We start from the raw sequence: 15,000 nt of genomic DNA on the forward strand, positions 1-15,000 counted from the left end.
CGTCAACACTGTCACCCTGTTACACCATCAACACCACCAACATCGTAACCCTGTTACACCGTCAACACTGTCACCCTGTTACACCGTCAACATTGTCACCCTGTTGCACCGTCAACACCGCCAACATCGTCACCCTGTTGCACCGTCAACACTGTCACCCTGTTACACCGTCAACACCACCAACATCGTCACCCTGTTACACCATCAACACTGTCACCCTGTTACACCGTCAACACTGTCACCCTATTGCACCACCAACATCGTCACCCTGTTGCAATCACAACACTGTCACCCTGTTATACCGGCCAACACTGTTAAATCACCCTGTTACACCGCCAACACTGTCACCCTAATGTCACCCCGTTATACCGCCAACACTGTCACCCTGTTACTGTCACCCTGTTACACCGCCAACACTGTCACCCTGTTACACCGTCAACACTGTCACCCTGTTGCACCGCCAACATCGTCACCCTGTTGCACCGTCAACACTGTCACCCTGTTATACCGTCAACACTGTCACCCTGTTGCACCGTCAACACTGTCACCCTGTTACACCGTCAACACTGTCACCCTGTTGCACCGTCAAAACTGTCACCCTGTTATACCGCCAACACTGTCACCCTGTTGCACCACCAAACACTGTCAAACTGTTACCGCCAACACTGTTGTTACAATCACGTCAACACTGTCACCCTGTTGCACCGTCAACACTGTCACCCTGTTACACCGTCAACACTGTCACCCTGTTACTGTCACCCTGTTACACCGTCAACACTGTCACCCTGTTACACCGTCAACACTGTCACCCTGTTGCACCGTCAACACCACCAACATCGCCAACATCGTCACCCTGTTGCACCGTCAACACTGTCACCCTGTTATACCGTCAACACTGTCACCCTGTTGCACCGTCAACACTGTCACCCTGTTACACAGTCAACACTGTCACCCTGTTACTGTCACCCTGTTATACCGTCAACACTGTCACCCTGTTACACCGTCAACACCACCAACATCGTCACCCTGTTACACCGTCAACACTGTCACCCTGTTACACCGTCAACACCACCAACATCGTCACCCTGTTGCACCGTCACACTTTGTTTGTCCAGCTGCATGTCCGTCCAGTTGTCCACCTGCTTGCTTGCCTCTCATGACAGAGCAGCTCACTTCTTTCCATGTGGCTGCAGTTACCTACATGTATGCCTGGCAGAGGAGCCTGAGGCAAAAGCAGCAGGGGGGTAAGGGGTTTAGGGTTTGTGTGGAGGTGGTGGTGTGTGTGGGGGCTGGGGACACCTGCCTTGAGTTTATTTATTTTCCTGCACAAACACCCCCACATTCTGTTTAGAGACGGAGAGCGCAGAGCACATGGATAAACAAATGCTCTGCTCTACTCTCTCTCTTTCTCTTTCTCTCTCACCCACTCCCCCCTCCCTCTCAGTCTCCTCTTCCATCTCTCTTTCCCTCCCCCTCTCTCTCCATTTCACTCTTTTTCTCTTCCTCTCTTTCTATTTCTCTCCCACTCTCTCTCTTTCTCTCCCTTTTCTTCCATCTAACTTTCTCCCTCGCTCTTTTTTCTCTTTCTCTTCCCCCATCCCTCTATCCCTCTCTCCGTCTGCTCGGCTGTGTTTTTGTCTTGTTAGGGATGCATACTTGGCTGGCCCTCACCACATGGCAAAGCGTGGTGTCCCTTTCCTGTTGTTTTTAAATGGTTAACCAGCGGTCCCACCACCTGCTTCAAATCTACTGCACTCACTCACTCGCTCGCCCGCTAGCTCGCTCGTTTGGCCCACATGTCTGCTTTTTTTTCCATTTTCCATTCGGCCTCTATCTTTGTCTCTTTCTCTTTTCTTTTCTTTTTCTTTCTTACTTTGTATATTTCTCTTTTTTCCCCCCATTTTATCTGATGATTGTGATATGTCTATCTTCCGTATCCTCTTTCTTTTCTCTCTCTCTCTCTCTCTCTGTCTCTCACTCACTCTCTCTCTCTCTTTCTCTCTTTCAGGCCCTGAGTGATTGTGTGTTGATTGTACAACGCTCTAAAACTCTTTGAGTAAATACAGATTTCCCAATTAACCGCAGAGCAGCACAGCATGGCACAGTAGACCAGAGCACGGAGCGGAGCAGAGTGGACTAGAGCACAGCAGTCTTTTTGGGATCGTGAAGTTGTACATGTTTTTAGTTCCCTGTGCCAAGACATCTGTCTGCTGACACACCCTGCAATTATGATTGAAAGGAAACAGCATCTTTTGATTATTTTAAATCTGCGTTGCATACATGTGCGGATTATGACGAAAGAAGAAAAGAAAAGAGAGAGATGAGCAGGCCACAGAAACATTCCCATACAGCAGGAAGTTTGATCATGTGCGGAGGAAAACCTCAGCAATCCACGATCCCCCAGACATGACTGGTGCAGACACACAAATGAAAAAATATAATGTCCGCAACACTGCTTTTGACTCCCATATATTTAATGCACTGAAGAAGCCTGAAGAAGACCCAGCAGGGTCGAAACGTTGCCTGTGCATGTATGGGAGTCAAAAGAGTGTTGCGGACATTATATTTTTTCATTTCAGTATGTTTTCTTTTGTCCTGCACCTGCCAGAAGGTGGGATGTGCACACAATAACTGTTGGCTAAACGTAGTGCAGACACACACAAACTGCCTGACACATCTGCTATAGTGTGTGACTGGAGGTCCTTACAGCAGAGAGCAGGCACTACGTAAACACACACTCTATCTGCAGTGAGGACGTGCGTGAATTAAAGGAGTTTTAACAGAATAACTGTTAGGGCCCATTCACCATTTTAATCGTCACTCGATGAAGGTTGAGTGCAGTTTTATTGGGTATATATTTACCTAGTCGTATTCAAGGGTGTTTTAGTAATGTAGAGCCATTAAAAGAGGTTGCTATGGAATTGTCAGAAAAGTTTCCAAGTGCATTGTCGTCTTGTGATCTGTTTCTTATTAAGTTCTCCAAAGGGCATAGAGTGAGAATGTATGCTGGGTACATGATAGTGCCTGAGTATATTATCGTGTGTGTCTGTGTCTGTGTGTGGGTTTAAGTAAGAGACAGAACTTCCCCTTGACAGCAACTTTGACCCACAAGTAAACATCAATATGAGGGACCCCCTGCGGGTCTGGACATCATCACTGGACAGTGTGAGTGTGAGTGTGTGCGTGCGCGGCACACGTCCATTTTGCCCCCCTCTCTCACTGCAGTCTAGCAGTGGACTCCACAGCAGTGGACCCAAACTGCCCCTCAGTGCAATGGCAGCCTCAGCATCTCCATTCCCCCCGTAATCTTTAAATCCTCGGACAGAGTTATGAAAAGTGGGCTAATCCTGGAGCGCAATGTGAGAGGAGCGCGAGAGTGATTGTGTGGCCGGCGCAGGCGTCTGAAATGGATCTGATAGTGACTTAGCCGAGAGGCTCAAGTGGAACAGCTGAATGTCATTGCGGAGAGAGTCAGGCCCGTCGTGGGTGTCTGGACTGAGGCCATCATCGTAGTAAGACATCTGACAATGAAAGGGAGAAGATGAGAGAGAGAAATGTTTGTGTATGTGTGTGTGTGTGTGTTTGTGTGTGTGTGTGTCCTGGCTCAGATCTGGAGTAGGACTACCGTTGGCCCTCAACAGCAAATTCTGGACGTCCACACACACACACACACACACTCTCTCACACACACACACACACACACACCCCAACGCACACACACACACACTGGGAGTGACTCAGAACACCCACGTCTCGGAGCGCACTGCCCGTTTCACAGAGGGCTTTATGACAGCTCTCAGATGTCCACGTGTGCTTTACGGGCCCACCGCCATCTGAAGGGATTCCGTCATTTCCATGGTGATTTTTTCCATCGCTCTCTCACTCGCTCACTCGCTCACTGTGGCTGTCACAGGTGGGGACCAGGAGGAGGAGGAGGAGAGCGCCCCTTTATTAAACCCCAGAAATGACTTAATGCTTAACCTGCTGTGGGATAGCCTGTGTGTCTGCATGTTAATGTGTGTGTTTGTCTGTGTACGTGTGTGTGTGTGTGTGAGAGAGAGAGAGAGAGAGAGAGTTTATGTATGTGTGTGTGTGTGAGAGAGAAAGAAAAAGGGAGAGAGAGAAAGAATATGTGTGTGAGGAGAGAGATAGTGGGTGTGGGTGTGTGTGTGTGTGTGTGGGTGTGTTTTTTATTGCTACTGGCTACTGCTTCCATACTTAATGGTTATGCGAAACAGCACCATGAGATGCAAGCATAACTGAGGATGTGATGGCGTCGTAGTGGAATGTTTGGACTTTAGTAACCCCCATGTGACGTCACTCTCGGGGTGAGTTTGCCTGGTGGCAGCAGTTGACCTTTGCCCTCTGGGTCGGAGCTGCTACAGCTGCCAGCTCTCGGGGAAAAGCCGTGGAGTGACGGCATCCGTCACAAAGGTCCTAAATCACACTGAGTACACCAATCGAGAGTGCTCAGGCGGCAGGTCAGGATGCCATATAAGGGCTGACTACTGTGGGTATGTTTGTGTGTATTGGTGTGTGTGTGTGTGTGTGTGTGTGTATGTGAGAGAGAGAGAAAGATAAATGGCGTTGCCTTGTAGCTTATTTGCCATGCTATTTTAGATAACCTTTGTGTTTTTGTTCATGTACAGTACTGTGTTTTTGCTTGCCAACTTGTGTGTGTGTGAGAGAATGAGAGAGAGGGAGAGAGAGAGAGAAATGGTGCTACCTTGTAGCTTATTTGCCATTTGCCATGCCAAGATAACCTTGTGTTTTTGTCCATGTACAGTACTGTGTTTTGTATGCACACTCGTGTGTGTGTGTGTGTGTGTGTGTGTGTGTGTGTGTGTGTGTGTGTGTGTGTGTGTGTGTGTGTGTTTTCTGAGGTTTGTGTTACTATCAGACTACCACACACTCCGATCAGCAGGGAGGCATGTCCACCTCAGTGCATCTGTGTCCACAGCCATGCGGGCAGGCAGGCAGTGTTCACAGCACAGCCCCTCTTTGTGTGAACTCACATCCAAAACAAATAAGCACCCACTCCTCACTCATCTCTCTCTCTCTCTCTCTCTCTCTCTCTCTCTCTCCATTTATCCTTGTTTCTCTCTCATTCTATCTGTCTCTTTTTCCCTCTCTCTTTCTTTTATCTGTCTCTCTCTCTCCTCCTTACTCATGCTCTCCCTTTCTCCTTCACAACTCCCTCTCTCACTCCCTCTCTTCTCTCCCTGCTTCTCCTCCTCTGTCTGTCTTTTTGCTCTATGTATTCCCTTCTCTTCTATCTCGATCTCTAGCCTCTCTGCCTTCCTTCTGCTCTCCTGCCTCTCCTAACTCTCCTCTCCTCATCCCTCCCTCCTCCCCTCTTTCAGAGAAACACCTAGATGTGTAGGGCCCTGCACAAGTCAAGAGAGAGAAAGAAAAACAGAAAAAAGCCCCCCCTCCCCTTCACTGCTCCGTACTGCCCTGTGTTGTGTTACATTTTGTTGTGTTGCATTGCGTTGTGTTGCGTTGCGTTGCGTTGCGTCGCATTTTGTTTGGTTTTGTTATGTTTTGCTATGTTTTGTTGTTTTTATTTTGTTGTGTTTTGTTGTGTAATCTTGTGTTGTGTTGAGTTGTGTTTTGTTGTATTTTGTTGTGCTTTTTTGTTTTGTTTCATTTTGTTTATTTTAGTTTGTGTTTTGTTGTATTTTGTTGTATTTTTTGATGTGTTGTATTGTGTTGTGGTGTGCTGTGGTGTGCTGTGGTGTGTTGTGTCCCTGACACATTCACCCAGGCAGGCAGGGCGGCAGGCGGGTAGTGAGGGGATTCTTCCTCCCCCGGCCCTGCAGTCCCAAGCAGCTCAAGCCCCGCCAGCCAGCTCCCCCAGCCCCAGCTCCAGCTCCAGCTGACTCCCACACACACACCTGCATCACTCAGGCCGCACACTGCAGGATTGTTCCCAGGCACCGGGGCTGGACTGAGGGGTGAGGGGGAAAGGTATGTGTGTGTGTGTGTGTGTGTGTGTGTGTGTGTGTGTGTGTGTGTGTGTGTGTGTGTGTGTGTGTGTGTCAGTGAGGGGTTGCCTAGGCCGTGCCTGACACATGAGTACTGACTGTAGATAAACAGAGGCCTGGAAAATCACAGGAGAGAAAACACCCCTGCCGCCTGACGATTGAGGAGTTTCCTCCTGCTAGTTACCTTCTCACCTTGTGTGTGTGTGTGTTGTGAGATGGTGTGTGTGTGTGTGTGTGTGTGTGTGTGTGTGTGTTCCTGTGTGTGTGTGTGTGTGTGTGTGTGTGTGTGTGTGTGTGTGTGTGTGTGTGTGTGTGTGTGTGTGTGTGTGTTTTGTAAGCTCTCAGCCACACACTGGGCCTCTGTCTGTCATCCTGCAGATCACTGTAGAGGTTGCCATTTTCCCTCTCTCCTTCCCACAGCCTCTCTATCCCTCTCTCTTCATAGGAAGAGCCACCATTACCTGACTGCTCAGCTCGGCTCTTTGCTCATGCTGTGTAACCTGAGCTCTCTTTCTCTCCATTCTCCTCTTTCAACTTCCCTCTCTCTTCTCGTCTCTTTATCCTCTCTATCCCTCTTTCTATTCCTCTCTGTCCATCTCTCTCTCTACCCCCATATAATACCCCTCTCCCTCTTTCCCTTGCTCTATTTTGCTCTATCCATCTCTCACCATCACCCTCTCTACCCCCACCACCCCCCTCCCTCTCTCTCTCTTTCTCTTTCTCTCTTCCCTCTCTCTCTATCCTTCCTTCTGTGTTTTTATGTTTTTTCTCTGTTGCCAAAGCCGTGTCTCCATGGGCTGCCGTTTTATCCGTTTTTTCTCCCCCTCTCTCGTCCTTTTCTTTTTTTCCCCTTCGTCTCGTACAGAAAGGCAATCTGCACGCTACTCCGTCCTCCCACTCTAATTCCACGGCTCCGTGCGGTGATGCGTTTTCAAGAGCGCGGGATTTGAGAGGAGAGGAGAGGAGAGGGGGGAACCGTGGGTGTGTCGGGGACCCCAGATCGGACACAGAGAGCAGCATTAGGTTTGATTTATTTGTGGAGCTACTTTACCGGTGAGCCCACTGTCTGGAGGTGCCGCTTCAGGAGCCAACTGCTCCCTGACTCACTCCCTACGGTCCACCTCCACCCTTTAACAAGGTGAGAGAGCAGGTGAGGAGGTGGAGGTGGAGGGCAGCCTCAGATCTGACAAAAAACATATCTTCAAATAACATCTCTCAAAGACTTAAGACAAAAAACATCTCTTCAAAAAACATCTCTCAAAGACTTAGAGGAGAGAGAAGAGTGGAAGGGGGCGGAGAAGAGAAGAGAAAGACTAGAGGAAAAGAGGAAAAGGTAAAGATGGGAGTTTGGAGAGAGAGAGAGGGAGGGGGATGACAGGAATTGGATGTGAAAAGAAGAAAGGTGAACAGGAGAGAGAGCAGAGGAAAGGAGCAGAGATAACAGAGGACAGGAGACATCGGAACAGACAGGACGAGACGAGACGAGACGAGACAGGCAGACGTGCTCTTTAAACGCAGTAGTTGTAGTGCTACCTCTTATCTCAAAGGGACGCTGTCACAAGCAAAGCCAGAGACCCCCACACACACACAAACACACCCGCAGACTCAGCTGCTACGCCTAGATCAGATAGGAGCAGGCACATCTCTGATCTGTGTGTGTGTGTGAGTGTGCTTGTGAGTGTGTGTGTGTGTGTGTGTGTGTGTGTGTGTGTGTGTGTGTGTGTGTGTGTGTGTGTGTGTGTGTGCGGGTGTTAGTGTGTGTGTGTGTGTGTGTGGTGTGTGTGTGTGTGTGGGTGGGTGTGTGTGTGAGAGACGTGTTTGTTTGGTATGGGTTTTGAAAGTGTGGCTCTATTGACTCGAGTCAGAAATTTCTCCAGATTAGTTGTTTAGTCACCACCACCATGGCTGTCATCATCATGACCGGTGCCCAGACATAAACATTTACCGAACGCCAACAGTGAAGCACTGTGTCCTCATCACAACAGAGAGGGTGTACTGTGTGCTTTAGGGGTCGGTGTGTGTGTGTGTGTGTGTGTGTGTGTGTGTGTGTGTGTGTGTGTGTGTGTGTGTGTGTGTGTGTGTGAGTGTATGTATATGTGTGTGTGTTATCTGCATGATGGCATCAGTGCGAGACGAGCGTTTCATCTCTCACACAAACACTCTTCCCGGGAGTCCCCCTCTCACACACACACACACACACACACACACACACACCAACACACACACATCACCCACAGTCAGCCCTGCACACATCCCATTTCATGTCCCGTGAACAAAGGGCCTCCAGTGTGTGGGTTTCTTTCATCCGGCTGCGGCTGCAGCGGCGCTCTGGGCTGCAGTCCGGCGTTGTTGTGCTGCGGGCCCATCAGAGGGCCGAGCGGCCGCCTCGCCTTCGCCTGTTTGTGTAACGCCGCTGCAAGTCATGCAAAACATAAACCACTGCCTGTTTGCTTTATGTCTGGACCGACTCCTCTTTCTCTCTTTCTTTCTTTCTTTCTTTCTTTCTTTCTTCCTTTCTCGTCTTTTTTTCTTCCTTTTGTTCTTTCTTTCATTCATTCTTTTTATTTCTTTCTTCAATCTTTCTCTCCAACCCCCCCCCCTCCCTGTGCAAGTGAGCCATTGAAGCTCTGTTCTCTGCTAGCTTCATGCTAGCGATGCTAAGGTCACCGGTTCATCCTCCTGGAAACACACGTGTGTCCTGCCGATGCCTGCTCTCCCCATATACGGCTGGTCATATACCAGAGGCCATCTGTTAAACGACTAGCCCCGATGTAAATGTAGAGGCCTCGCCTACATCAAAGCGCGGATGGGAGCCCAGCTCTGGCTCTAGCTCTGGCTCTGGCAGGCTGTGTGACGAGGCGAGACCATGGCAATGGCTCGAGCGTATGGGGAGCGATTTCCCCCACTCCTGTTTCTGTTAGCGAGTAGCGTCCACTCCTGCTGCCGCCGCTGCTGGTCTGCTGTCCTGTGTGGCCACGGAGTGCTTGTGTGGGAGCACCTGTAAGGAAATCCCTCCCCGGCCTCTCCACCGGGGATGATGGATATCACTCTCTCACTCCCTCGCTCATTCTATCCCTCTGTCGCTCCGACTGTGCACTTTCTCAAGGTAGCACGTCGCCCCTGTGATGACTTACCCAGGGTTTCCACCTTCTCTGTCTCACCCACCTCTCTCCCTCTCTCTTTCTCTCTTTATCTCTTGCTCACTCTTTCTCCTTGTGTCTCTCGCTCTCCCTCCTTCCCTTCCGCTTCTATTCTCTTACTGTCTGTCTTTTCTCTCTCTCTCTCTCTTTCCATCTCTCCAGCTCTCTCTCTCTCTCTCTCTCATTCACTCTCTGTCTGACCCTCTGTCTCTCTCTCCTTCTGCTGCAGTCCATCATCTTCATCAGGGACCGCAACGCTCAGGGACAGGAAATCTCGGGCTATATAGACTACTCCCACAGACTCAAGTTTGAGGACTTTGAGCCGTACTTCAGCGGAAAGAAGCGCCTGCTGCCAAGATCAACCGACCTAAGGTGAGACTCTGCTTGTGCTCCTGCGTGTTCGCCTGTGTCGCCCAACGCCAGATCTGTCAAACCGGCACACCGCAGAGAAGCCTGTTTTTAACAACTTAAAATAACACACCGTGGAAGATTTTTTTTTTTTTTTTTTTTTTTTAACCCTGTGGGCTTTATTTCTTTGTGTAAAATATAGAGGATTGGCTACTAACCATAATTTCTATAATCTATCTGTACTCAGATGTAAACTTAACAATGACAAAAATACTTCATTGTAATCATATAACTAGCCATTCACAATCAATCTCAGGGTTGTCAACAAAGGCTACATAGTGTCTTAACTTTTCTTTCTCATGGTACTTTGATCTATAAGTTGTCACCCACTTCCCAAAACACACAATAGTTAATTCTAGAGGTGAACTTGCCATGTTCACACTTTCTGTTGTTTTCTGGGTTTGGTGTTGGTTCCGCTGCACCTCTCCCTCCACTCTTCCTCTCTCCTCTATTTCTCCCTCTCTCCTCACCACTCTTTTTCCCTTTCCTCTCATCCTCTCCTCTCCCTCTTCTCTTCCTCTCCTCCTTTCCTCTCCTCCTCCCAACATAATCGTGTATGGAAGGACAGACAGTGGTCTGTGCATGTGTGTGCATGTGTGTGTGTGCATGTGTGTGTTGTGTGTGTATGTTTACTAGCCGACCATCTGCGTGCTGGTGTATACATGAACATGTTGTTAGTATTCAGCAGATCCCACTTCCGTGTTTGAAAAAGATTCTAGATTCTTACAGGTGGCGCATGGCTATTTCTGTACACGTGTTCCAGTTTGTATATGTTTTTTTATCATATTTGTATATGTAAACATCATATGTTTTGTATCATATTTGTATGTGTTTGTGTGTGTGTGTGAGAGAGTGTGTGTCTGTGTGTGTGTGTCTGTGTGTGTCTGTCACACACACAGACACACAGTGTGCCTTCATTCTCCACTACTGTAATGCACCTGTTTCTGCTGTTTCTGTGTGTGTGTGTGTGTGTGTGTGTGTGTGTGTGTGTGTGTGTGTGTGTGTGTTTGTATTTCTGTTATGTTTGTTTGTTTCACAGACTCCATATGACTATGGTAGTATTATGTCTCAGCAGAGGGAGGATTGTGTCTGCTGGTAGGTGGTGGACTGTGTCTTGAGTTTAGGTGAAAAGAAACTACAGCTAAAACTAAGTGAACTAGATGTACCGCAGAGCGGTACAAAATATGACCGCCGCCCAGTCCAAGTCACGCTAAAAGGCATATATGATTCTAACTGTCTCACTAAATTGCATTATCCACACTCAATTCTCACTGGTATCTGCTAGACAACAAGTACCAAAAAATTATTAGTTCATAGATTTCACATGTAAAATACATTTTATACAACCCCACCCCCATCTTGCCTGTTCATAATTCTGAGAAATTCTTGAATTGTGTGCATGTGTTCGTGTACATGTTTATGTTTATGTGTGTGTGTGGGTGTGTGGGTGGGTGTGTGTGCGTGCATGTGCATGTGCTTGTGTGTTTGCTTGTTAATATGCCTGTGTGTGTGCATGTGCATGCATGCGTATATATGTCTACTGTGTGAGTATGTGTCATGCGTAGGATTACTGTGAATGTATGTGTGTGCGTGTGTATCTATTTATGCACATGTGTGCATATGGAATGGGTTTACATGACCCCTGGAGGCAAACATACGCAAAAAATTGGTCATCCTAGACCCTACGGTTCTCAAGATATTCACAGAAAACTGTGTCTGCCCTACCCTCCTTTCGGGGGTCCAGTCCAACGGGGGCTACAGATCAAAGCAGCGATGGTTCCATGCTATCCATGTGGGGTTACATGCCCACCAAGTTTCGTGTACCCTGGTCTTTCAGTGTCCCGGGAATCCTTGTTGGTGTACGGTCACTAAATGTACAGAAAAATTATGAAATAAGTGGTAATGGGATAGGTTGACCTGCCCCCTTAAGACCAACATACAAAAAAAAGGTGGACCTCCTAGGCCCTACGGTTCTCGAGATATTCACAGAAAACTGTCTCCGGCCACCTACAGGCCAGTTGGTGTATAGTAACATAAATTAATTTATTGTGTGGCCCCCCATGAACGGAATTCCATGAAACTTGGCGTGCATTTAGAGGGTGTCATAATGATCCAACACTTCCAATTTCGTGCAGTTTTGACTATGTTAGGTCACAGATACCTGCGATTACAACACCTCATTTTTACTTTTTGTGTTTAACTAGGTGGGCTTATACATGAAATGAGTGGTTATGGAATGGGTTGACATGGCTCTTTGAGATCAACATACAAAAAAAATGGTCCTCCTAAACCCTACGGTTCTCGAGATATTCACAGAAAACTGTGTCTGCCCTACCCTCCTTTCGGGGGGTCCAGTCCAGCGGGGGGGCTACAGATCAAAACGAAAAAAGGAGGTTCCATGCTATCCATGTGGGGTTACATGCCCACCAAGTTTCGCGTACCCCGGTCTTACAGTGTCCCGGGAATCCTTGACGGAAATTTGGACATGCGAAAAAGAAAAAAAAAAAAAAAGGAAAAATAAATCTGACTAAACCTATATGACCGCCGCTTCGCTGCGCGTCATAATAACAAAATAGTGTATGAGATCACATCATGTTGTTAAAGACTAGCATGGGCCAGAAACAAGAAAGGTAACACATACAGGAAAGACAGAAAGATAGAAAGAAAGAAAGAAAGAAAGAAATACATTAGGATAAACGAGAGGAAGAAACCTCCCTTTAAAATGTCAGACAATAGGCGGTGCTGGGGAGTTTGAGGGGTAGCCATGGTGATGAGAAACACACAACCCCCCCGTGCCACAGACGAGGAGTGTCCCGAGAGTCACGCAGTGGCCATCGAGAGGCCCGTAACCGTTTCCACGGTGATGGGCAGGTTTTTTCACACCCCGTGCTTTGCGAGCGGAACGCGTCGAGGTGTACCGCCCACCATCTGCACGAACCTTCCGACCATCGCCGTGACAACGGCTCATCGGGGACCCCGCGCAGCGGCGGCCGGTGCCAGCAAGCTCGGCGGGCTGTCACGCGACGACCCCGTGACTCCAAACCTAACTCCACCGAGCCCAGCACACATGCACCCCCTCCATCCCATCATGCACTGGGGCAGACCTTTCTTTCAGTATTGCACGATTTCTCTCTCTCTCTCTCTCTCTCTCTCTCTCTCTCTCCCTCTCTCTCTCTCTCTCTCTCTCTCTCTCTCTCTCTCTCTCTCTCTTTATTTCTTCCCTTGTTTCGGCGCTCTTCTCAAAAGCCCTGGAGTGGCTCTGACTGTCTCTCCGCGCGCTCTGTTAAAATATCTCACATCTGTCCCTGCTGCCTTGGACTAAAAAAGCCAGCGGTTCACCAGCGCATAAAAGTGGTCAGCCCAAAAAAATGTTAATTGCCATATGGGCCTGAAGGTATAAATAGACACTGTACGAGTGAGGGAGAGAGGGAGGAATAGGAAGAGAAGGAAAGGAGGAGGTAGAGAAGGACAGAGAGAGAGAGAGAAAGGACGAAAGAACTTGTTGAGGCTGTTCTTTGAGGCAGAGGGGGTGTCCATCTTTCCACATGGTCCTGAAAGAAAAGCCCACAGAGAGTGACACTAAGCTAAGGGTGTGTGTGTGTGTGTATACATGTGTATATATGTGTGTGTGTGGGTGTGGGTGTGTGACTGTACGTGTGTGCATGTGTGTGTGTGGGTATGTGTATGTGCGTACATCTGTGTGTGTGTGTGTGTGTGTGTGTGTGTGTGTGTGTGTGTGTGTGTGTGTGTGTGTGTGTGTGTGTGTGTGAGGGGGGTGCTGTATATTGTTTCAGCAGATTGTCAAAACTACGCTGAGGTGCAGTGCTGCTCCAACACGGCATCACACAGCCGCGCGTCCATGACAACCACGTGCGCTGTTCCACAACGGAGCACAGGCACACTCAACATCACTTTTGGGACGGGAGGTCTCCTCCACTGCAAACACACACACACACACACACACACACACACACACACACACACACACACACACACACACACACACACTACACAGACACAAACTCCCCCAACTCCACCTCACCCCATCACACACACACAAACAAACACACACAAACACAGATCCTACGGAGTCTCACTCACAAACACACACACACACACACACACACACACACACACACACACACACACACACACATACAGACCCAGAGGAGCTGGCAGATGTTGGCGGTGACAGTGCGCTCCATTAACCGTGAAGAAGCAGTTGATGTGTGTGCTGACAGGAGAGGCCAGATGTTGGACAGGAAGTGAGCTGGCGCTGGGACGCGTCATGTGGGACCAGAGCCCTCCGTCCTCTCAGCCGCAACGCACAGCACAGCACACAGACGAGAGGACATATGCAGGGCAACAGTTCAGGAGGTGTGTGTGTGTGTGTGTGTGTGTGTGTGTGAGAGAGAGGGAGAGAGAGAGAGTAAGTGCATATTCATTTGTGTGTTAGGAGTGGGTGTTCCTGTCTACTCTCTCTCTCTCTCTCTGTGTGTGTGTGGGAGGGGCGGGGGAGTGCGTTTGTGTGTGTGTGTGTGTGTGTGTGTGGATGCTCGGAGTGCCTCAGAAGAGTAGAGTAGGTGTCACTTTGCTGTTTCTGTCTCGTGTTTACTTTGCTTCGTGTCTCCTCTCATCTCTTAAACTTCATCTTTGCCTCGTGCTCTCTCTTTCAGTAAATCCCAGTGCTCGTTCTGTCTCTTTCTCTCTCTCTGCTCGTATTTCTTCCTCCTTTTCTCTCCCAGTCTCTCGCACCTACAGTACCATTTCTCTCCTCCTCTTTTTTCCTAGTCAGTGAAATCAAAGTCCTATGTTGCAAACAGAATGGGTATCTTTAGCTTGTGGCCTTCCACAAAGACATAATGGTTGATGCATTGACATGTCAATCATAGTGCTGACTTTATCTGAATGATTACAAGCAAATTCAGGTAGAAGATCTAGCTCCAGCCTCTGGCTGATTTACGCCCGCTGGACACTCTCGTAGTCCAGGCACAGCCGTTGCGGGGAGACCGGTAGCAAACATGCACTCCACCACAGCCCCGCTCACCCCACCTCTCTCTCTCTCTCTTTCTCTCTCTCTCTCTCTCTCTCTCTCTCTCTCCTCTCTCTCTCTCTCTCCCTCTTTCTTTTCTCTCTCTCTCTCTCTCTCTCTCTCTCTCTCTCTCTCTCCCTCTCTCCCTCTCTCTCTCTCTCCCTCTTTCTTTCTCTCTTTCTCTCTCTCTCCCTCTCCCTGTCATAAGCGTCCATGAAGCACTGCCGTCTCCACATCTGCCGTAAAACGGAACATAAATGCTGAGATTTGTTCTTTACAAGAAGGCTGAGTCTGAAGGGTTTATACCGGCGTCGATGTGTTTGCACATGATTTGCAGACACCCTAAAAGCATTCGGTCTCCAATAGTGGCTGGTCGACTTCATAAGTCATCTGAGATGGCTACTGAGGTGATGTCCACTCAAATGGGTAGCTT

The 15,000-nt window shown here is 48.6% G+C and overlaps 1 protein-coding gene across 1 annotated transcript in view; it reads left to right on the plus strand.

Moving 5' to 3' along the window:
- cfap299 (cilia and flagella associated protein 299) overlaps positions 1 to 15,000 on the plus strand; it is a 95,013-nt gene that overhangs the window by 74,108 nt on the left and 5,905 nt on the right. The window contains exon 4 of the mRNA XM_048244276.1: positions 9,357 to 9,499. Coding sequence (XP_048100233.1) covers positions 9,357 to 9,499 — 143 coding nt within the window. The remainder of the gene's footprint in view (positions 1 to 9,356; positions 9,500 to 15,000) is intronic.

Source organism: Alosa alosa, chromosome 5 (assembly GCF_017589495.1).
Source record: "Alosa alosa isolate M-15738 ecotype Scorff River chromosome 5, AALO_Geno_1.1, whole genome shotgun sequence".
Lineage (NCBI taxonomy): Eukaryota > Metazoa > Chordata > Actinopteri > Clupeiformes > Clupeidae > Alosa > Alosa alosa.